This window comes from Aulonocara stuartgranti (genome assembly GCF_965226115.1).
Source record: "Aulonocara stuartgranti genome assembly, chromosome: 9".
NCBI lineage: Eukaryota > Metazoa > Chordata > Actinopteri > Cichliformes > Cichlidae > Aulonocara > Aulonocara stuartgranti.
Genome location: NC_138960.1, coordinates 27,859,577 through 27,882,324, shown reverse-complemented (window position 1 = coordinate 27,882,324; position 22,748 = coordinate 27,859,577). Strand labels below are relative to the sequence as shown.

General features: G+C 41.9%; 1 protein-coding gene and 1 long non-coding RNA gene across 5 annotated transcripts in view; both read left to right on the top strand.

Annotated features, from left to right (window-relative positions):
• mtrr (5-methyltetrahydrofolate-homocysteine methyltransferase reductase) overlaps positions 1-4,512 on the top strand; it is a 30,153-nt gene extending 25,641 nt beyond the window's left edge. For all 3 annotated transcript variants that reach the window (XM_082546510.1, XM_082546509.1, XM_082546508.1), the window contains exon 15: positions 3,470-4,512. In XM_082546510.1, coding sequence (XP_082402636.1) covers positions 3,470-3,614 — 145 coding nt within the window. In that variant the 3' untranslated portion in view covers positions 3,615-4,512. The remainder of the gene's footprint in view (positions 1-3,469) is intronic.
• LOC309714249 overlaps positions 1-22,748 on the top strand; it is a 239,549-nt gene that overhangs the window by 176,921 nt on the left and 39,880 nt on the right. The window lies entirely within an intron of this gene.

Below are 22,748 nucleotides of genomic sequence, written 5' to 3'. Positions count from 1 at the left end.
CCCACTTTGAACATGCTCTGCGAAGAGGTTTCAGTTGTTTCATGTTGTCTCTTCGTGTAATCCCAAACTCGGTTGATGACGCTGAGATCAGGGCGCTGAGGGAGCAATACCATCTGTCGCAGGACTTCTTACTCCTCTTAACTTTGAAGATATTTCTTTTGAGTGCGACTGTAATGTTTGGGTGCTTCATCATGAGCTCACCGATGGATCAAATAAAGCACCCTACAAGAAAATCTAATAATTTAGTTTTGAATTGCTTTGACATGAAAGTACAACGAGGTTTTTTTCTGAGTGATAGAGGTGGCTTGTTAATAAGAAAGATAACTGTCTGTCTCGGGTAAGAAGACTGGCGGGGGGCTGTGCATCTATATTAACAACCTTTGGTGCACGAACGTCATGGTAACGGAAAAACTGTGCAGTACAGAGGTAGAACTGTTGGTGTTAAAGTGCCGTCCATTCTATCTCCCTCGGGAATTTTCTGCCGTTTACATCTGCGCTGTTTACATTCCACCAGATGCTAATGCTAAGCTAGCGTTAGCACAATTGAGCAGCAGCATCAATAACAGCCTGGTAGCACACCCGGACAGTGTCTTTATTGCGGCTGGGGATTTTAACCACGCGGACCTGAAATCTGTACTTCACAATTTCCACCGTAATGTGAAGTGTGCTACCAGAGGAGATAGAACGTTGGACCAGGTGTACACCAACATGGCGAATGCGTACAGAGCCCAGGCTTATCCCCACCTGGGTCTGTCAGACCATCTCTCCCTTCTGCTACACCCAATATACACACAAAAGATCAAGAGCACTGGGATTACAACCAAAACCGTGAGAACATGGCCGCAGGATGCTATTCCGATGCTTCAGGACTGTTTCCACTGCACAGACTGGGATGTATTCAAGGTGCAGGACACTGACAATCGTGTCGCATTGGACAGTTACACCTCCACTGTCTTGGACTACATCTGTTTCTGTGTGGACAATGTAACAACTTGGAAACGATTCCGTGTGTTCCCTAATAATCCACCCTGGATGACACACGGAGTTCAACAACTTATTCGAACAAGGAACAACGCTTTCAAATCCGGGGACCAGGAGGCATACAGTGCTGCCAGGGCCAACCTGAGAAGAGGCATCAAGACTGCCAAGCAGCAGCACAGGAGGCGTATCGAGGCCAGGTTTGAGAACAACACAAACCCAAGGCAGGTCTGGGAGGGCATCAGGGCTATCACGGACTACAAAAGAAGAACACCATCACCCTCAGCCGACAGTTCTACTCTGGCTGAGGATCTAAATCTCTTTTATGCCCGTTTTGACAGGGAGAACACCGACCCTGTCCTGTCCCCTCTCCCCTCAACCGACCCTGCTCCGGTCCTGAGCACTCATGAGCTGAGGCGTGTGTTCCGGAGCATTAACACCAGGAAGGCGGCCGGGCCGGATGGAGTGCTGGGCCGGGTGCTAAAAGACTGTGCTGCGGACCTGGCGGACGTCTTCACCTCTATATATAACACCTCGTTGTCCTGTTCACTGGTACCATCCTGTTTCAAAGCAGCAACCATCGTTCAACAGTCAAATGTCACATGTCTGAACGATTTCAGACCTGTGGCACTCACCCCCATTCCCGCCAAATGCCTGGAGAGACTGGTCATTAAACACATCAGAGCTGCTTTTCCACCATCCCTGGACTCGCACCAGTTTGCATACAGGGAGAACCGGTCAACCGAGGATGCGATCGCCACAGTGCTGCACACATTACTGAAGCACTTGGAACACAGGAACACCTATGCACGGCTCCTCTTTGTAGACTACAGCTCGGCTTTTAATACCATCCGGCCATACAAACTCCGTCCCAAACTCCACCAACTGGGACTTAACTCCTCTCTGTGCAACTGGATTGTGGACTTCCTCACTAACCGTAGACAGAGTGTCAGAGTGGGTAAGAACACCTCTTCCACCCTTGTGGTCAACACCGGTGCCCCTCAGGGGTGTGTTCTGAGCCCTCTGCTATACACTCTCTTCACCCATGACTGTATTTCCTCCTGCGTGTCCAATCTCATTGTTAAGTTTGCAGATGACACTACAGTGCTCGGACTTATATCCAACAATGATGAGACAAACTATAGGACAGAGGTGCAACAACTAGAGTCATGGTGCCACGACAATAACTTGGTCTTAAACACCAAAAAGACCAAGGAGATCATTGTAGATTTCCGGAAGAGGGGTCATAACAACCATCTGCCTCTCTTCATTGGCAGTGAGGCGGTGGAGAGGGTGAGCAGTTTTAAATTCTTGGGGGTAACTGTGACCGAGGACCTGTCCTGGGGCAACCATATCACCTCAGTTGTACGGAAGGCCCAACAGCGCCTCTACTACCTGAGGAGACTGCAGAGCGCACACATTCCCAGATCTCTGATGTTGAACTTCTACAACTGTGCCATCAGCAGCGTTCTGACGTATGGATTTCTAGTGTGGTTCCCCAGCTGCACCAAGGCCGATCAGCAAGCACTCCAGCGGGTGGTGAAAGAAGCTGGCAGAATTATTGGAACAAGTCTGCCAGAGATCAGTAATATCTTCCCCACTCGCTGTCTGAGGAGGGTGCACAGTATCCTGCGGGACCAACATCACCCTGCGCGCCACCTTTTCCATCTGCTGCCCTCAGGGAGAAGGTACAGGTCTATACAGGCCAGAACATCCAGACTGGCCAACAGCCTGTATCCACAGGCTGTGAGGCTCCTGAACTCTCTGCCCCCCTCTCACGGACAATAACCATATCCAACTTCTTAATAGCACTGAACTGGTCTGCATTGGTGCATCATATCTTTATTCTCTTCCCCCTCCTGCCCCCCCCCCCCCCCCTCTTTCTTAAATAGATAACTATCATATCTGATATCATATCTCACAGTACAATAATATTGAATGGGTTGCATTGTTGTATTTTGTCATGTTTCTCAGGTCTTTGTCTGAATTTCTACGAACATTATTGCTAAGGATTGTCTTATTGCATTGGAGTCACACTGGGTTAAATATGTACACTTGGGTTTTAAGGGGTATTTATTATTTTCTTCTTTTTTTTGGGTTGTATGGAAGCCCCAAACGCAATTTCATTGTTCTTGACAATGACAATAAATAAATAAATACTAAATGCATGATGTAGCTACATACCACATTCCTTTTCTCATGTTTCACCCTTCCCCACCTTGGAGTAGATGACTTTTGAAACGTCAGGCGTGTGGGAATTTTTTAGAGTCAGAAAATATCTCAGTTGGATGATGAATCTCCCCCAATACGACTGCTACAGCAAGATGGATATTTCAGTTATTTCCTTCCAGGATAGACTCCAGCATCGGCTGTGCTCAGTGGTTTTCTAAAAGATTGCTTGCCGCAGCGTATAGACGTATAAAAATCCTGTCGCTTGATTATATTGCTCTTTTGCCTAAAATGACTGTTGTTTTTTTTCTCCTTTCTGCAGGGATGCTAAAAACATGGCTAAAGACGTGAATGAGACCTTGGTGGAAATAATTAAAACGGAGCTGCAGGTGGACCAACTGGACGCCATGAAAAGACTGGCAGGGCTTAGAGAAGAGAAGCGCTACTTACAGGACATCTGGGGCTGACAGTTGATGATTAGATAAGGGCACTTTGCAGGATTCACGGGGCTTTCTTAAACCTTCTTTAAAAAAAAAAAACCAGCATCCTCAGCTGTGACCCAGAGAACCATAAAATTGTCGTGCTGAAGCCTGGAGATAGTTTACACAACTCAGTGCTGCCAAGAAGGAATGCACCACACTGACCCGGGGATATCGGTTCACTACACCATCTTTGGCTTTGCTTTTTGAACAGAAATGACCTTGGTCAGGGCAGTGGTGCTGCAGATTAGTCCTGCAGTGTGGAAATGCTTTTAGTGTAGACAAGCCTCCTCCGTTTGTCCTTGCCTGGGAAAAAAAAAGAGGCATTTACTTCCGTTGGCTGTGATGGAGTGATTTCGATGGGGTCGAGAGCGGGATATCGCTCCTGCGTAGATGGAAACAACTCAGCAATCTGTAGCTGTTAAACAAAACACACACGGGAAATGGTTTATGATCATTCAGGTATAAAAGTTCGGCTGCTCTTTGCAAAACTACTACGCCTTCTTCATTTTACCTTAAGTCTCAAATTTCAAATGCAGGTTTTAATGTATGCGATCCTAAAAAAGGGCTGATTGACAGCTGTATAATTTAACTCCATGGAGATGAGGGAGGATTTTCAGTCATTTATCATTACCGCGTGTCAAGACTCAAGCACAGAGGGCGTGATTCTCAATGATAATGCAAAGGCCCGACTAGAGCAATTTATCTAACTGACTTTGTTTGTGCCTGTCTGCCCCCACACACCCAGCAGAGTGCCAGCTTTGGAGGCAGCGAACTGCAAACTTTTCTAAGTCCCGAAAAACCGACTAAAACCTCTCAAACTGTGGGTAAAACAAACACATCTGTGCTTTGTGTGATCGGGAAATAAAAGACATTTCACAGTAAACCTTTGTTGTCTCGCGTTTCTCTCTGCTGCGCACCCACAGGTGTGTTTGTAGATGACCTTACACGCGTACGTTTGAAGTGCATGAAAAGGAGGGGCGTTTGAGAGGCAATGGGAATTATATGGCGCTAATGAACTCCGATTGATTGGGAGCGATTGTTTTATTTAAATTTAAAGATAATTTGATTGTTCAAGGTGACTTTGGTCAGAAGATGAAGGCTTGCTCTGCTAATTGAAGACTTTTCACAATAGGCTTCTTAGTGCAGCGCAGAACCCCAGAGAGAGGCTTCTCAGAATTAAATCTTCTAACAGCGGTCTTCTTTATTTATCCTCTTGTAGGAGGGGGGGGGGGGGGGGGAAGAAAAACATGTTTACAATCTTCACCACTGCCTGAGCTTTAGATGACAACTTATTCGCTACTTTTTTTTTTTTAATTTTCTTTTTTTTTTTTTTCCAACCACAAAACACAACATTTACTTTGGCAGGAAACAATCCCTGATAGTGAATAATTGGTTTAATACAGTGTCATCAAAGGTGGAGCTGTCCTTGTGTTTGTCCAGGCGCAGCTGGCTGCACCTCCTCACTCTCATCTCTCACCGTCCCGCTGCTTCACCAAGTCACCGAAGCAGAGGAGGACGAAATCAAAATAATGATCCTGTGTTAAATCTAACGGCGTCACCAATCTCATCTCGCACTCATATGCATACACACACACGCGCGTGGTGCGTGGCCTCTGTCGAGTTCAAAGCTGCAATCTGATGCTGCAGAGATTAAATGCCGGTACACAAATTGCAACAAGAAACAAAGTTTAATCAAAGTGACGTGACTGTAATCGCTCTGCCCTTATTTACCTGCTCTATTAACATGCCCTCGTCTCCATTTATAAAAAATGATCCCAGCGTAGAGCCTGACGGCTGCTTATGTCACCCTGTCCAGCGACCACCTACGACTGATGAAGTATTAAATTATGTGTTGATAATTAAAAAGGCTCACAGTGGCAGTTTTGTCCTGCAGCGCGAGTGAAAGACGGAGCCGAGGAGACGGTCAGGAATAAATCAGAGTGCTGGAGGTCAGCGCGACCGCAGAACAGTAGCACCTCCGTGATCGATGCTCCTTGTTAAGAATGGCTTAAATGAAGCAGAAAGATGTGTGCTGAAGATAATGACTCTTATTATGGAAGTGTTGAGTGAGCCAAGTGGGGAGATGCACTTTATGTCAATGAGCTCTGAGAATTTTTGAGAAGACCTGCTTAACATTCGACTCCTCGGTGCAGAAAGTACAAGTAGCGATGATGATGATGATGAGGGGGAGAGTCACTGGACCTCCCACACGCTCCCTCCCTGAGGTCTGCTAGGATGGCTCCTTAATTAGGCAAGTGACAGTATGTCCAATTCATTTGGCAAAGGTCCTCAGACAATATGACTAACGCTCAAACAACGGTGGGAGTTTTGAAAGTAAACCGCAAGTTTTGACCCTATGGAAGATTTCGTTTTCAGATGCAGTGTGTGTGTGTGTGTGCGTGTGCATGCAGGAAATGGGTAGTGTGTGTTTGCTTTAGCTAAAACTGATAGTTGCCCTGAATGGCTCAATTTTTTTAAAGTGCGTTTGGTCAATCCAAAATGTAAATTTAAGTCAAAGCTGACTATTTAATAACAGTAAAATTGAGGTTTAGGCTTTTGTAGGAGAACGTCTGTGTGTGCAAAATTAAGAGTGCAGAATTATGATGCAACTACATGACAAACAATTTCACTACCTGGATTATTTTCATTTGTTGAACTCTTTGCCCCATAAAGATGATCTCCTGCACCCGAAATGATGAGTTCTGATAACTCAGTAGGTATCAATAAAGACCTGGTTTTGCAACCTTTAGAATAGTTTTTGAGTTTTTCTGAGGGCAGGAATCTGTAAGCAGGCCTGAAATATGACACAAACTCAGTTCAGAAAAGAGCTTCAAGGGTTACTCCCAGTAGACTTTCAAGGGGTAAAAAATTAAGGTCTTTGCTGGCTAGTGGATGCGATGGAGCATTGTTATAACCTTCTTGCATCACTGCGTGAATAAAGTGTTTTCTAAAAGCAGGCGGTAGATTTCTGAGTTCATTTTGAGTTCATTTTCAACCTGAAAAGGTCCAACTAGCTCATCGTTAATAACACCAGGACCCCAACTCCACCTTGCTGGCATCATTAGAAGTGGAGCTCTATTTCCGTTACTGATCCAGATATTTCTTGGCGTAGTGTTGACATTTTGACTTATGTGTCTTGTTCAGTAGTGGTCATGTTCTTAAATATGACAGCATTGGAGCTGCAAGCTTTACACTTGATTCTTCTCAAACCTTCTGCAGTTAATTTGCATCCCCCCCCCCCCCCCCCCCTTTTTAGAGTTTTTTTGGTGGGTCTGTGATTACAGCCCAACATCTTAGCAATTTCAAGAATATTGCATTCCATTTTCACTTTTCCCCAGTCAGTTAAACATCTTTTTTGGCCCATTTTACCTGGACAACAACAGCAGCAATTGCCTAATAATTATGCACTTATTCTTAAATCCAATAAGCTTTCAACTTTATAGAGTGGAGTTGGAAAATGTGCATAAAAATGAAAATATGGTCAAAAACACTCATGTGCATAATACTTGTGCACATGGTGTATTTTCTGTGAAGGTTGAGGCCTTGATTTAGGCTGAAAGCTAGTGAGAATCCTTCCACTGACACAAGCAGAGAAAATATGTCTCCTTAAAGTTCCAATAACTTGTCCTTAATTGTGTTTAGCCATCAGCTCTGTCTGCCATCAGTGACTCAGGAATGTAAAGTCATTCCTGTCACGTGGCATCGATGGCAGCCCTGTGAACACACACGCATGTATGAGTCAGCCTGTGCTTCAGCGTCCCAGCTGCATCCCAGCTTGCGCACACACACTTTAACGTCAGCATCTGTCATTGCTGGAGAAAAATCTATGTTTTCCTGAAGAGGCTGCAGCGCTTCTATTGAGTTTCCTGTTTTCACTGTGAGATACCAGTGTTGTTCTGGTCTCTGTTTATTGATGCACCGCGAGAGATACCCCTGCTTCTGATTTGGCAGAACAAACATTTGCTGTAATTGATACTGGCAGGAGGAGGAAGTGCTCAATAAGAAAGTATTGTTCTCCCACTGGAATGGATTCAAATAGCTACAGCGAGCGCTCTGTGAGAAGCGTCAGAATAAATTTAAAACATATACTCGCGGACATTTACATGTGACCTGTGTGGGAAGCATTTTTCCATACCACTCAGGTACTGTGTGTCCAAATGAATTAAGCAGAAAGTGCTTGGCTCATCAAATGTATTAATGATGTTTCAGCGATGGATGTGCTTTCTGTCTCCATTAGTCAAAGAAATGTAAAAATTGGTTGGGCATTTTTAAACTTACAACGACAGATGAACACTTAGCAGAATTTATGGTCTCCTCTGTCCTGACAGCCATAATGACTTATGCAAATTGGAGGTTAAGTGCTGAGATGAGGCAGTTCAGCAAAAACATGCACGTACCACCCAGGATGGATGGAAAGGTGGAGGAAAATGCAGATGGAACTTGGAAGGGTAAACTGTGACCGCATGACATTTGCCCAACAGACGTCTTTATCAAGCGGGATACGGCGAGCTTGTGTTGCTATGTAGCGCAATTAACGTCTGGAGATATCTAAAAATGCACTTGATTAAATGAATTGAAAAATCTAACAGATACCGTGGGTGAAAAGTGCCACCTCATGTTTAGCTTGATCTCACAGTGATATATTTGCTCTGTGACTAAAAGACGATAATAAAGTTTTAAGAGTTTAGACAGCCAGATGGTTGGGATCTGACCCCCACAACCCTGTCAGATAGACTCAAAACCCCTTCAGCAACACCGCCTCTTATTTAAACTCATTTCAAACTAGATATGGACCACTTTAGCAATTACATGGAGCCTGAAAGGAGTTGAGGTTCCATGTTCTGGGTATGTTATGCTGGGAGGAGGCCCCGGGCCAAACCCAGGAAAAGCTGGAGAGGTTACATCTTTTGACTGGCTTAGCCCAGAAGAGCTGAAGGGGGTGGCAGGGAGATGGAGGAGGCGAGGGACTGCTTAGACCTCTGCGACCCAGATGGATGAATGGCATTTTTCAGTTGTAGTGGAGACAGTTTAAAAGGGACTCACTGCACCCAAAAGAAGTCTGGTCATAAATCTATAGGAGAAATTCTGTCCCAAAGAGCCAATCAAAAGCTGAGCTGGGAATTACAGGAACCAGTTGTGCTGCTGTACACAGTAGAGCTTCACTACACTTTCAGCTGGAGCCTGGAGCCTATGTATTGTTAGCCTTGGATTACTGTACCTGTAGCATAAATTTACATGACATTTTGTTCACTGCTCTTAGTTAATAAAGCTCAGTGTTAACTTTGCACACATCTAGCAGAAGGATAACTTTCTGTAAATGTAAATGTCCGAAGTGAAGGCAAACTTTTTAAGCACTTCTTCTGGGACCACTGACTAGCTCTCTCCCCATTAATTTAGGTAAGTGTTTTTTAAATATTACAACAGAAAGCATGATAGCTGGACATCCTGGTCTGTAAAGTAAAGCAGACAGGGAAGATTCTTAAACCTGCATGGCTTCAAAAAACCTGGAAATGTAGCTGAAGCCCTGAAGTCATGTCCCTGGTCAAAACTGATCATGGCACAACTGCAAAAAAAAAAAAAAAAAAAAGAATCATAAGATGCTGTCAGTGTTTCCATGTAGAATACAATTCTAACATAGTGAGAAGTATAGATGAGATTATTGCAGTGAGGCAATTAGATTCACGTGTCTCACATGTCAGCAGCTAATCTGATTAGCATGTGGCTATTAACACATTTTTACATTTCTTTTCTATAAATTACATTTTGACTAATTGGTTGCATGGTAAACTGAACATGTCTGACTATAACAACCACCAGCTCTCTGTCCTTGAGATAAACTTTTTGTGTTGAAGTCAGTTAGCCCAGTAGGAACTAAAGAGACAGCTGTGGCTCTGTCTCTGTAAACGCTGATTAGTTTATAATCTCAGTCACTGATTTCGGGTCATTCAAAATAAAATAATAAGACAATTTTCTAAATTTGGGGGATTCTATGTGTCACAAAGAGAGAGGCTTATCTGGTGAATGCTCATTAGATATTGCTCAACGAGCAAGAGGGACTAGAGGGACTTCACAAAAGAAAAGATGATGTCAAGGTAGCTACATCCATCTTTTATTGAGATTTGCAGACTAACTAACTATGATCACGTTAACTTCCAGGCCATTTTGGACGCGTCATGATGGCGATGCCGGATCAAGTGAATACGGCCCCAGTTAGACATGGTTTAAGAGCAGCAGCCACTGGTCAGAAGGGGAAAATGATCTATTCCCTGACTGGGTGCAAGTGTTTGCTGGAGGTTGATTGCAGTCACTGGGTAAATGATTGCTGAAGTCCCAGTCACACACATACTACAGACCAGTCAGTGACCCCCATTTTTCTCTAGCAACCCACCTGTTTCTTGTATATTTCCCAGCTGGTTGACAAAACCTGGCAGATTGCTGTGGTTGTCATTTGAATAGAAGTGACAGAAGTGGCTATGAACATTATCTTGCTACTCTCAGAGTTTTAGGGAAACTGTCAAAAGTGCAACAGGTGTGAGTTTTACTTCAAAGTAAAAGTTACACCTGTTGAAACATGTTGGCTGCAGCACAGAGGCACAACTTTTACTTTGAAGGTGAACCTTCTGCACTTTTGCTGCTGCTCGGCTAGTAGTTAGCAAGTACTTGCAGATAAAAAGAACAGGTAACACTGGCAATCTGCTTGCAACCAAAGCAGTCACTAGGAGGTTTTTGGTGCAACATCTTTGTAGACAGTTTTCCCTGACGAAAGCCAACAACCTCCACTGCCAACTAATTGGAGAATATACATTTCCCCAAAGCAAGCAGTGATTGTATTACATCCAACATGGCAGGTAAATCTTGAACAACATGCATACCTATACTCTCTAAGTTGTGAGACTTGTATCTAGCTTCAGGGATAATTGTTAGCTTACTATTTGTACCAATCGATCGCTACTTTTGCCATTAAAACCTCTGATAGCTATCCACTGTTTAGTTAGCGCGCTCAGTAGTTTATCCATAACTGTTAATCCATACTGTTAGCTAATAATTTCAGCGGCTGCCCTAGTTTTAGCTAACAATAACTACTTACCGGTATTTGGAATTTTAGCTAGCTACATTAACTGTCTTATAGGATAAAAAGGTAAATAATTAATTTACTTATGCATACTTTTCACTTTTTTGGCTCTTGCATGTTTTGCTTTCACCATTTTTGTCATTATTTCCTATCCATTTTTATTCTTTAACCACTTTTGATGCTCTTCCCCCTCAAACCTGTTCATGTCCTCTCAGCTCTCAAACAGGAAATTGTAATGTACTGCTGTTTTCAGACTAGTTTAGCTAACGTGTCCACTCTGAATTCAAAACGCTGTCATATCAGTTTTTGTGTGCAGTTTTAAAAAGCTTCTCTGCTGTGACAATGTTTTTATCCAAAGCCTTCGCCTTGTACTTTTGCTATTCTACTGTGGCACTGGCAACTGTCCTAATATCACCCAACGCCTGATAAGCAGGCATGAGCTGTCTGGTGAGTGGGGCTCATCAGTGGCAGATTAATGCCCAGCTGTACTCCCCGCACCGTGCTGTGAAAGGGATGAACAAAGTGAGGCTGAAAGTAGAATGACACAGTTAAGAGGGAAAGACTAACCATAAAAGCCTGGAAATTGGGCTAAACTATAGAAAGAGAGCGGAGACCGAGAGAGGCATTCAAAATCAATTTTCCTCTGAGAGGATAAGGATGGGCAGATAAAGATGGTGAAGATAAAATGGACAACAGGTAGAAGTGCGACGGGAAAATGTTAGAGGTGCCTGATCCTGAATCTATTAGTGTGCTTTCTGTGCAGTGGGAGGGGAAGCAGGTTGAGTTACAACAACACCTGAACCTTTTTTTTGGGTTTGACTCCTGTAGAGATGGGCACAGAGTCATCCCACAGCACAAACACACACGCACACTTTAGCACATTAATAAATAATACACCACAAACTGGCTGTCCTCGTATCCAGGGTCCAAGAGCCACGTAAAAAGTTTATACCGTCATCAAAACTCATAACGTGGAAAAGAAGTGAAATATAGCCCCCGAGGCAAAAGAAAGCATTAAGGATGCATTTAAAAACGGGCAACTACTTGTGTGATTAATCATCGTCCCACAAAGTGACAGCCTGTGTGCATGTAATGGGACGTCTGGGATTTTGCTGCGTAATTACGGTTTTATTGAAAAATCTGTACATACGGAAGAGCAATTACGAAGGTTACAACATAAACTGTTTGTAGTGCAGTTTATCAGTGTTCAAGGCAAATCATGCATCAGTGCAGGAATTATGTTTTCTGCCCATTTGAGAGATTGGGCATTAAATGGATTTGATATGCGAAGATATGCACACGTATTAAGAATGGAGATTAAAAACAGGGTAAACAAACTACTGGAAGGAAAAAGTAATTTTCAAAAACAGACTTTAAGTGCATTTAAAGGATAAAAGTTTTTAACCATATGGCTAGTATGGGCAACTCCATTATTTTACCTTTCTTTTTTAATAAAACAGCATGTAGTATTTTAGCAAAGAAACTTCTGGTGATACAAGCTTTCATTCTTCCAGCTTTAGGCTAATATAGAGGTATAAAAGTATGTTTGTTTGTTTGTTTTTTAAATGGTTCTGCGGGAGGTTTCTTCCTATTAAAAGGGAGTTTTTTCTTCCCAAAGTCTCCAAATGCATTCTCGTAGGGCATTGTTTGATTGTTGAGATGACTGTTGTTGTGATTTGGCACTATGTAGATTAAATGGAATGGAAGTAAACACACTTGAATAACCACTTGTGGCCTTTGAACATAGTATTGGACACTTTTACCTCTGTTTGGGTCTCCACCAACCCTGGGGATAAATTACCAAATTCTTAGCTGCTAAATGTTCCACTGTGCTCAACACTAAGCTGCTGAATTTGTCTGATATTTGGAGCTTTTCACTGTGGGGAGAGCTTAACAGGGGCAGTGAGAGTAATTCAAAACAATAAATCCAGGGTTGTAAAACACAAGGATAGAATGAATATACTTAACATAAATGCACTGCTCTAAAAGAAGAAGGGAACACTTGACCATTATTGTATAACACAAAGTCAGTTAAACCTCAGGGATATCGGTCCAGCTAGGAAACAGAAACCTTTGTTTTTTTTTCACCTGCTTTGGTGCAAATGAAAGTATCAACAGGTGCACTGGAGAGGCAACAAGACAGCCCAGGAAAAGGAAATGGTTATGCAGGTGGTAACCACAGGCCATCGCTATTTCTCTTTATATCTCCCGGCTGATTTTTCTGCTACTTTTGTTCCCGTCACCGCTGATACCGTGAGACAGCACCTGCACATTCAGGTTGCACAGGTAGTCCAGCTCCTTCAGGATGGCACATCCATAGGTGCCGTCACGAGAAGGTTTGCTGTGTCTCCCGGCACAGTTTCAACAGTGAGGAGGAGATACCGGGAGACAGGCTGTTATGTGAGGAGAGCTGGACAGGGCCACGGGAGGGCATCAACCCAGCAGCAGGACCAGTATCTGCTCCTTTGTACGAGGAAGAACAGGATGAGCACTGCCAGACCACGACAGAGTGACCTCCAGCGAATGAAAGTGCATGTGTTTGCTGCAAATTAAAGTGACAACAGGTGCACCGGTGACAAGACAACCCAGAAAAATATGTGCATGTTTTTTTTACCAGACTGTCAGAAACAGACTACGTGAGGATGGCAACAAGGACGTTTAATGAGACTTCTTCTCACAGACCAGTGCTGTGCAGCTTGATTGGCTTTTTCCAGAGAACACCAGCACTGGCAGGTCCTCCGACAGGGCAACCTTTCACTGTGCTATACTGTGACAATCAGGTGATCCTCCACTGTGCTGCTCCTTTTCGTTGTGATAATAAAGGGCTGTTCTATTCTATTACACAAGACTGTTGTTAGTATGTGTTTTAAAGTGTTTGAGTTTTTACCCTGTGCTGACCTCAAGGTCAAAGTTAGAGTTCAAGTTTTCTGAAAATCTTGAGAATGTGATAACTTGCTTAATGTAATATCATAGGTGTGTCTACTTGGAGGCTCAGGGGGTAGCTGACAGTTGTTGTTAATATTTTATTCTTAAAATACAACAAGCTCTTGTGTTTCTATTGATTTCAATGCTTGTATTTGTAATTTCTCTACATGTTGGCAACTCTTTACTTCTCCTGTGTTGTTTGTGAGTCCATCTTTTTGCTTTCTTGTATGCATTACTAATGTTTTTCCCCATGTTCCTTGACTTTCTTCAGCTTTCTGATTAAGCACTACCTTTGCTGAAACTGCGTCCTTGGATTTTGTGTTTACTTAGACTCATGTAAGTTTTATTCAGCTTCTTGTTAAAGTGTATTTAATTTTTTTTCTTAACTGCCTCTGTCTTCTTTAGTTTGAAAGTTTCGAAATAACTCATTCCTTACTGAAATACTGATAAAAAACCATTATGTCAGTGCAGCTTTAATATAATCTTAACCCACCAAAATAGATAAGCTTCTTTAAACAATTAAGGCACAATGAAAGCTTCTTTGTTTGTTTTCTTTTGGGTTATTTTTTATTAACTTTTCCTTTCTCCGCCCTGTCTGTCGCCTCCCCATCTGCCTCCTTCATTGTGAATTTGTTATTTTAGTCATTTTTTAATGCAAGAAACTGTTTTTGGTGCAGTTTAAATGTAATCTTAATCCAATCTACTGGTTATCAGAAGGAGTTTAAGAACACAAAATATATAAAAGCGCACTAAATGTGCAGATGATGAAACTTAAACTGTTCATGCGAGCTTCTTATTGAAGCACTACTGGAGAAACTTTCATGCAGACATATTACAGAATGCATTATATCAAAGGGCTACAAACAATTGAGCTGAGACACACATTCAGCGAAGGGTCGAAGTTCTTCCAAAAACCATTAAACTGGAGTTTGATCCAGAGCCAGTGATTAAAAACAGCTTAAACGCGACACTTTTCTTTGGGAGCTGTGATGGTACTACAATGCACTGCCGCGGCTGTTGCTAAGTAACTGCTACAGCAACTGATCTTTTCATTTTTGCACTAATAGAGAAGGCTTTATTTCTGGCAGTCAACACATCTTCCTTTTAAAGTAGTGGCAACGACACAACTCTCACGTTGTTTCGATGACAGTAACGATGAAGGAGGACAGGAAGGGCCTTCCCCGCAAGCACTCCACATTAAGTTACGCTTGTAGCTCCGGAGTAAAGTTTTCATTACAGCAGATAAATAAAACAGATGAACTATAGGACAATACAGAAGACACGCTCATCCGGTTGCGGTGATGATCTAACGATTTGATCGCGTCCTTTTGCCAGCTTGCGAAAAGCTTTGATTCCTTTTTATGTGATGCGGTGAAAAACATTTGAACATAATTCATTTTCACTACATATTCAGCAATGTTTAATTGTTAAAAACAGCTGCTCCAAAATGTAACAGTCTGAAGTATAGAAAACGCACCACAAAATTAGAGCTAATAAATCTATTAACACCGCTCTGTTCGTGCCATTCAAACACTGGTATTAATGATGAAGTTGTTGATCAGAAAAAAAGCAAACAAACTAGTACAAATGCAGTTTTAACCGATGTAGCTACAAACTTTAGACCAATCAGAGATAAAACATACCTCTTTGCCATCTTTGGCCATCATTTTTCTGGTACTTTATTGACCATGTTCTTCCTTTTTAGCTCCCCCCCACACACACTTTCTTTTCTTGTTTTTGATGGTGCCCCAGTAAGCCGTGAGCTGCAATCCGCAATACCAGGAATCCAAAATAAAGGCAGCTAAAAGGAGTCCGAGCATAATTTGTATTTCTGTGAAATGGAAAACGTCTTCCAAAGCTCCCCCTCTAAAAAAGGGGGGAGAAATCTTTATAACTAGAAAAAGACTTCATATTTAGCTCCGTGGATTCTGTTTTTTATATTTCATTTGTGTCTTCTTCGGGGAAATGAGGTTATCAGTAACTGTCGACAGGCGACAGATTAATGTGTTTGATCTGCAGCCACATGTAATCACTCTTTGTCTGCACTAGAATGGGTCTGGATTAAGCCTATTGTGTTTCACAGAGGTGATCAATAATGATACTGCCGAGATAGTTTTCACAAAAAGAATTTAACAGTTTGTTGCGCTCTTTTCAAATGAAGCAGTCTTTCCCCTTAATGATTTGAATGTTGAGTTTTAGTGAGAAACAAAGGATTTTTTTATGTGGAGGTGGTGGTTTGGTAAAAACATCCAATTAACGCAAGAACGTCGTGATGATAAAGTATTGATCCGATTAACTCGCACAAGCTTTGAACTGCTAATAAAGTTGCTTACATTGTCCAGATAATTAGACGAGTGTTGCACAGCAGATGTTTTGGCATTTCATAGCTACAAAATGTCTATTAGTTAGAATGGCTCCATTTAGATGAGCCAGCTCCTGGTATGGGGCATGCTGGCTTGCTGTTAGTACTGGAACACTTAATAGAACTGAACTGAGTTTGTTTCACCTGCACTTTTCCTCTCATGTCAAGACAAAATGTGTGCCCTGAAAAAGGTTTGGTGCATGCTCACAGAGATTTTGGCTCATTTGCCCTCTGCTGAGGTTAAAGCTCCAAGGCAACTTTTGTCTTTCTTTTTTGTTGTTGTTTTTTTGTATGAGCTTTTCCACAGTGCACACACACACACAAAAGCAACAGAGTCCTTACTGTTGTTATTCTTGTTTAATTCAACGCCTTCTTGTTGAAATGAAGTTTCTAACCGGCTAAATTGCTTTCCCAGTTATGTTTAAGTGCAATTAAATTGTTGGCTTGATTATACCTTAATGTAATTTTTTTCTCATAGTGTCATAATAACAACAAATGTCCACAATCTTTCTTTAACCTTAACCGAGTGCTGTGAATAACGCTAGAAACTGTACTCCATTATCACCCAACATCTCAGAGACGCATTCAACATTAATGACTGAAATCCATCGTTATGTTTAAAGAAATTGTAATTTTTGTAGTTAGATTTGCTGTGGTGTAAAAACAGATCCAAATTGCAGTGGCTGTTTTTGGACACAGAGAGAACATTATTGTCAGATCAACTATTTGGACTTGTACCCTGCGTCACATGACCAACCCGTGGCTTCAAGCCAGTTGTTGCCCCAGAAAAGTCAAGTGCAGTGTCCAACACAGGATATGAGTCAGTGTTTGGTCCATAAACTGGAAATGTGAAATTAAGGGCAAGTTAAGATTGTACAAAAGTGGATTTTCCCTAAAATGTGTCTATTTTACTTGTCGTAGGTCATTAATGTGGTAATGTAGTATGTTTTTGTGCAAACTTATAATGATGACGTAAATACTGATATGCAAAATGTGGTTTCTTTAATATCAATGAAGGACAAAGTCTTGTCTGTGTGTGTGTTTTGTCTGCTAGTCTTTGAATTCAAGAATCAGTGGATCTACCATGTGGTCGTTGTTTAGGTCAAGTGCAAATAAAAGCTTGTAAAGAAAACTCAAGTGCAGAAATAGAGAAAGAAAATTATTTTATTCCTTTGGAGAACAATCAGCCTTTCAAATAATATCCACCAGTCCTTATTATGTTCCTTAGTTGTAGATATTTTGTAGATATTTTATACAAGTTGTTGATTAATTTCCTTGCCAAAAAGAAAGAATAATGTTGCAGTGACAGTCTCAAGTCCAAATACTGCTTTCTTTTCAGTTTTAGGTCATCTGGCTGAAGGGCCAGTGAGCTCATGCCATGGTGAGGTGTCAGCTGTCTCCCCTTCCTGTAGTAATGGCCAGATTTTAGTGATACTTGATACACACACCAATCACCTATGGGTCTTGTTCTAAGGCCACATTTGTTGTTTTACTGGCAATAAACTTAGATGAGTTATGTCAATAGCAAAGTGTGTTTTTAAGATTATTGAGCCTGTGTTACAAGATCAACACGTCTACAAGATGATTCTTTTGAATTCTTGGATGAGTAAAAAGGCTGGGGTTGATTTTTCATATTAAAAATAGGCTATTATTGTGTTCAAGATTAATCATTTATCAGCAAATTAGTACAGACAACTGTATTTACTTGTATACCTGAAATAACTAAGTCATTTTCCTCCTTAGCCATGGGATTTGGTCCATGGACTCTAGAGTTGATCTCTTTATCTCTTTGCCCAATTATGTGCATTTATCACTGAGCAAATGCTGGTCTGGGACACGAAAGGTGGATAGGAAGGTGGAAGTCCTGGGTGTAGGTTTCACTGCTTAAAACTATTTTCCTTTTTCTTGAAAAGTATGAAGTTGACCAAGTTGTACCAAAAACCTGTACTTTTAACTTATTTGTATAAAAGCGTAATGTTACGTTTCATTACATGGCTACTTTACATTTCTAAGAAACACTTCTTCGCTTCTCCTCCTACAAGAAGTCAAAAAGTCTGCTGTAAAAAGAATCATAGAGGTATAGGTTGTTCTGGCATAGCACAACAAGCAGCATAGTGATGATACATTTGGGTCAAACTTGAATGCATCCATGTGAGAGTTGCAATATCCACCCTATCAAAATGACTGATTTCACAAGTCGGTATGGCCGGAAGCGACTACTTCTTAGCAGCAACAATGTCTCCGCACAAACAGATCACTTGCTGTGGCTTTGCTCTCAGCCCACTTGTTTCTGTTGGGTTCTTGCACTTGCAACATGGTATCATCACACATTGCTGCTTCGGTTTATTGCAGTTATTACTTGTTCTGTCCAATCCACTGGTTTTAATTCATGGTCGCTCACCCAGAGCGCTGCTGATTTTCCCGTTCTGCCAGCTAGTTAATTGCAGTTAATTACAATCACCTGGGTTTGCAGGTGTAACTCGGTCCATAATCAGATAATGTGGGCTGTGAGGACTGCGAAGCCAAGGTCAATGCTCCAGTTTGTCTTCGCTGTGGAGTATTTCATCAAAACTAATAAATTGAAAAGGCTGGTCTTCCTACCGTCCTTAAAAAATGTAATCGCAATAATGAAAAGTCATCTGCTCTATGAGTCTGCAATATATTTCCCTCGAGAGCTAAGCCACATGCTTATGTATGCATGTTTGCATGCTATGAGCTCTCTCTCTTTCTCACACACACACACACACACACACACACACACACACACACACACACACACACACACACACACACAAAACCTTCAGACAACTGCTGAAGCCTAAATTTTGCTGTTTATCTGCAGACCGGTGTTGGTTCTGTGATAAATCACCCTCTTTGACAGATATCTCTCGCTTGCATGCAAGCACATGAACCTTCTTCTAAGAAAGGGGCGAGTGAATTAGATGTTTGAGGGCTGGCAATATTTCCTGCAAACCTCAGAGGAAGCTGGATAGGAAAGCTGGAGTCAAAAAGCTGAATATGACACCAGTTGTGCAGTGAATTGTCGTGAAAAGGATGCAGTTAGATAGTAAAAGCATAATATCTTGCCACAATGAAATCTCAAAAGGTCAAAAAAAAGAAAAGAAAAGCTGCCAAAATTGTATGTTTTATTATTCAGACTGAATACCAGAGTTCTAGAGATGGCACAGCATCACTATGCATACTTTGCAAAGCAGTTTGGGAGATCTGCGAAACCTACCACCTTCAAGTCATCGTATAAAAATGCAAAGCGCTTCTTTTAAAACAATACGTTGTGAAGACAGTGACTGTCCTTATCAAGGCCTTTACTCTCTCTTTGATTCTGATTTAATTGGAGTGAACATCGAGCCTGTCCTCCTCAGTGCTGACAGAGCGTCCCTCAGGTTGTCGTTTTGTCCCAGTGGGATCATATAATGCAATTGTTGTTGCGTCTAACAGTGCAAACTCTGAGGAGAGAGAGGAGGCTTGTGCTTTGTTGCATGCAGTGCAAGAGAAAAGCCCGTTTTCTTTTTCTTGGTTTTGCTGATATTTCGAGCACTCCGAACTGCGACAGTTTAGGGGCCCTCTGTGCACAGCTAAATAATCTATGATCCTCATATGGAGCCCAGATTTTGGCATCGTCTTTCCCTGCTTCACCTGCTTCTTTAAGCAGCAGAATCGTGTAAAAAGTTGCAGGCGCTCATCAATCACTTTAAGATCTATCTGTCAAAGCAAACTTTTGAAGATACTTGTTATAAAGGTATGTTAGTGGCAAGGCGGCAAGGAAAATTGCTCCACCTGACTCTGCGTGCCATGAACCAGCAGTATGTCTCATTTCTTCATGTGACTTGCTGCGCACCTGGAGGTTTGATCTGCTTTCCTGCTGCTGACAAACACCCCCCACGTCTCTGCCATGTTTATCATGAGAGATTTTCTTAGTTTCTACTAGCAGGGATGGAACACAGTTAAATAGCAACATGGAAATATAAAAAAAAGTGAAGTATACATTAAAGAGAGTGGGTATATGGGATATTTTTGCACTGACTTACCAGTTAAGTTACAGCCTAACAGGATAAGTGAAGAAGTGAAGCATCAGGAGGAGAAGTTGGGTAAAATACTACGCAGATTTTCCGGCTTGCCGTGTAGCACCGAGGGGCAGTTCTGTGGTATTAGTAGTTACCTTGGGGTCCGACCTGGCCTGAACTGATAGACCAAATCTCATCCTGTGTGAGTTGCTCTCGTATCATATAGCATGCAGATCAGAGGCAGCAAATCAGGTTGGCCATTCTTGTTCAGGTTGGCCATTCTTGTATTTTGCTCGTTTGTGTTGTTGTGTTTGCACATCTCTGTTGCTTGTGGGGCTCGCACACAAGAATTTCACTCGCATGTGCTGTGCCAGTGTGCCTGCACATGTGATGTGACAATAAAAAGTGATTTGATTTGATTTGATTTGATGTACTCCTTTGAGCAATGAAGAAGATGAGATGGGAGGGCAGATACGCAGTGATAGCCAAATAAAATACCTTTCACTCAAACACCTGAACCTTGGAACACCCCGGTGGCCTATTTAGTGATCTAATTTAAATTTCAGCCGGGCTTTGGTCATGAAGGGGGCAACGCAGCTGAACTTATAAATATCTATCTCCTGCCTCCGAACAAACAAAACGGGTGAAATCTGACCTGTGGGTTTTAATGAAGAATCAATGATTTAAGACCCGCTATAAAGGCAATGAAATAATTCAGAGATTTTTATGCTTGCAATTAGTGCATAATGATCCTCTGTGCCCTGTTGCATAATGCAGAATAATACTTTGGCAATATTCCAGTACACGCACAAATATTATATCTGTGCCAGAAGAAGACTTTAAGGGTCGATCGCATATATGATGCTGGCTGTTCCCATAAACATGGCAAAAGTATCAAACACACAAAAGCACAGAAAAAACAGGAGAAAAAATGGCTTGCTTCTGTTCCGTTATTTGAGGTTATGGATGTTATTTGACTGGAGGCATAACTCACAGATACACGAGACGCGCCATTACTCCAATGAGTGTCCTTTATTATTTTTCATCCCCCCCCACAACAACCCAGCAGAAACGTTCCTACCGCTTAACATTTACCTGATACTACTTCCCCCCTACTAAATAGGATGTGATGCTGGGATATAACCAAGAAAACAGATTAGACCCGCACGCTTTAAAGTATACTATTTCCTTGTGCTTCATCTGGTAACATCTTGTTTACTGAACTCGTTTGGTTTCAAACCCAGACTACTCATAATGTCCAAAAATAAACTCTCAAAGTATACAACTCTGAACACTAAGCATAAGTGCACATTTCTGAACTATCTGATGCAGCTACAAACATGTTTAAACAGTGCAACCATTTACTTTATTTCTCATTGTCTCTATGAGGGATGGGGTAGACTACCCAACCCTCTACCTGAGTGTGGGGATTATTCTGCCCCATTGCTCACTCAGTTCCTAGTTCTATGAGCAAACATAGTCTTTCAGATATACTGGAGGCCTCCTAGGCTTGAGTGGGATTTGGCTCCCAGCTTCAGGAGTCTGCTGGCTGGCCTCCTGTGAGATGTGTCTGGAACCGACACACTCTGTGCAGCTGGAACAGAGTTCTCAGGTGAAGCCTCTGGTGGATCGCCAGAAATCTCCGGTGCCCCAGGTGTCCATGTAAGATGGTAACGGTTTCTTCTCTCTCAGCGTGCCCTTTGCTGTCTCGATGATGTAGGACCTCGGTGAGCCTGCCATGGACACGACCAGAGATGGGCAGTAACGCGTTACTGTAATCTGATTACTTTTTTCAAGTAACGAGTAAAGTAAGGGATTACTATTGCAAAAACGGTAATTAGATTACCGTTACTTTCCCGTAGTAACGCTGCGTTACTGCGTTACTAAAACCGTGATTTTTTGTGAGACTGTCTCACGACAGTGACGTAAGCGAGTGCGCCGTTAGTGACAACAGCTGTGTGCAGATCAACAATGAATCACATATCAATTGTGGGAGAGAGTATGAGCGTGCAGCGTTTAAAGCGTGGAAGTACTGACCTTACTTTGAGTTTGATTCCATAAAAAGTGCCAAAAACATTAGTGTCCGTTGTGCGTGGGAAGAAAACTTCTTTTTAAATTTTCTGCTGTGTTTTTTTTTTTTTTTTTAACTTTTAATTTTATTTATTTGAACAACTCACCCGTCCATTACGCATACAGTTTCTTCAGAATAACAGAATACAAAGAGAGTCACAAACTCAAGACAGTGAAATTAGAAAGAAAAAGAAACAAACAAATATATATATATATGCATAAAAATATAGATACATATAGAATAATAATTAGAAAAATAAGATAACGTAAAACAAAAGAAAAAAAAGGAAACATGCCTGTGGTGTCAAACTTGGAAGGTACTGTAGATGTACCATCGTTCATTTCACTTTTTTTTTTTTTTTGTACGCTCATCTTCATTCAGTTCAGTCTTTTTTTCCCCTTCCGTTGTACGTCAACCATTTTCCCCAGTCCTTCAAAAAGCGTTCTTCCTTTAATTTCAGTTTATATGTAAGGTTCTCCATCTCCATAATGTCCTCCACAATTGCTACCCACTGCTGCTTTCCTGGTGTTTCTGTCTTAAGCCAGTTTTTGGTGATGGCCTTCTTTGCTGCCAAAAGGAGAATCTTAGCCAGGTAACGATCCTTTACATCTACAGTACCTTCCAAGTACCCTAGATACAAAACAAGGCAGGTTCTAGGAATAATATA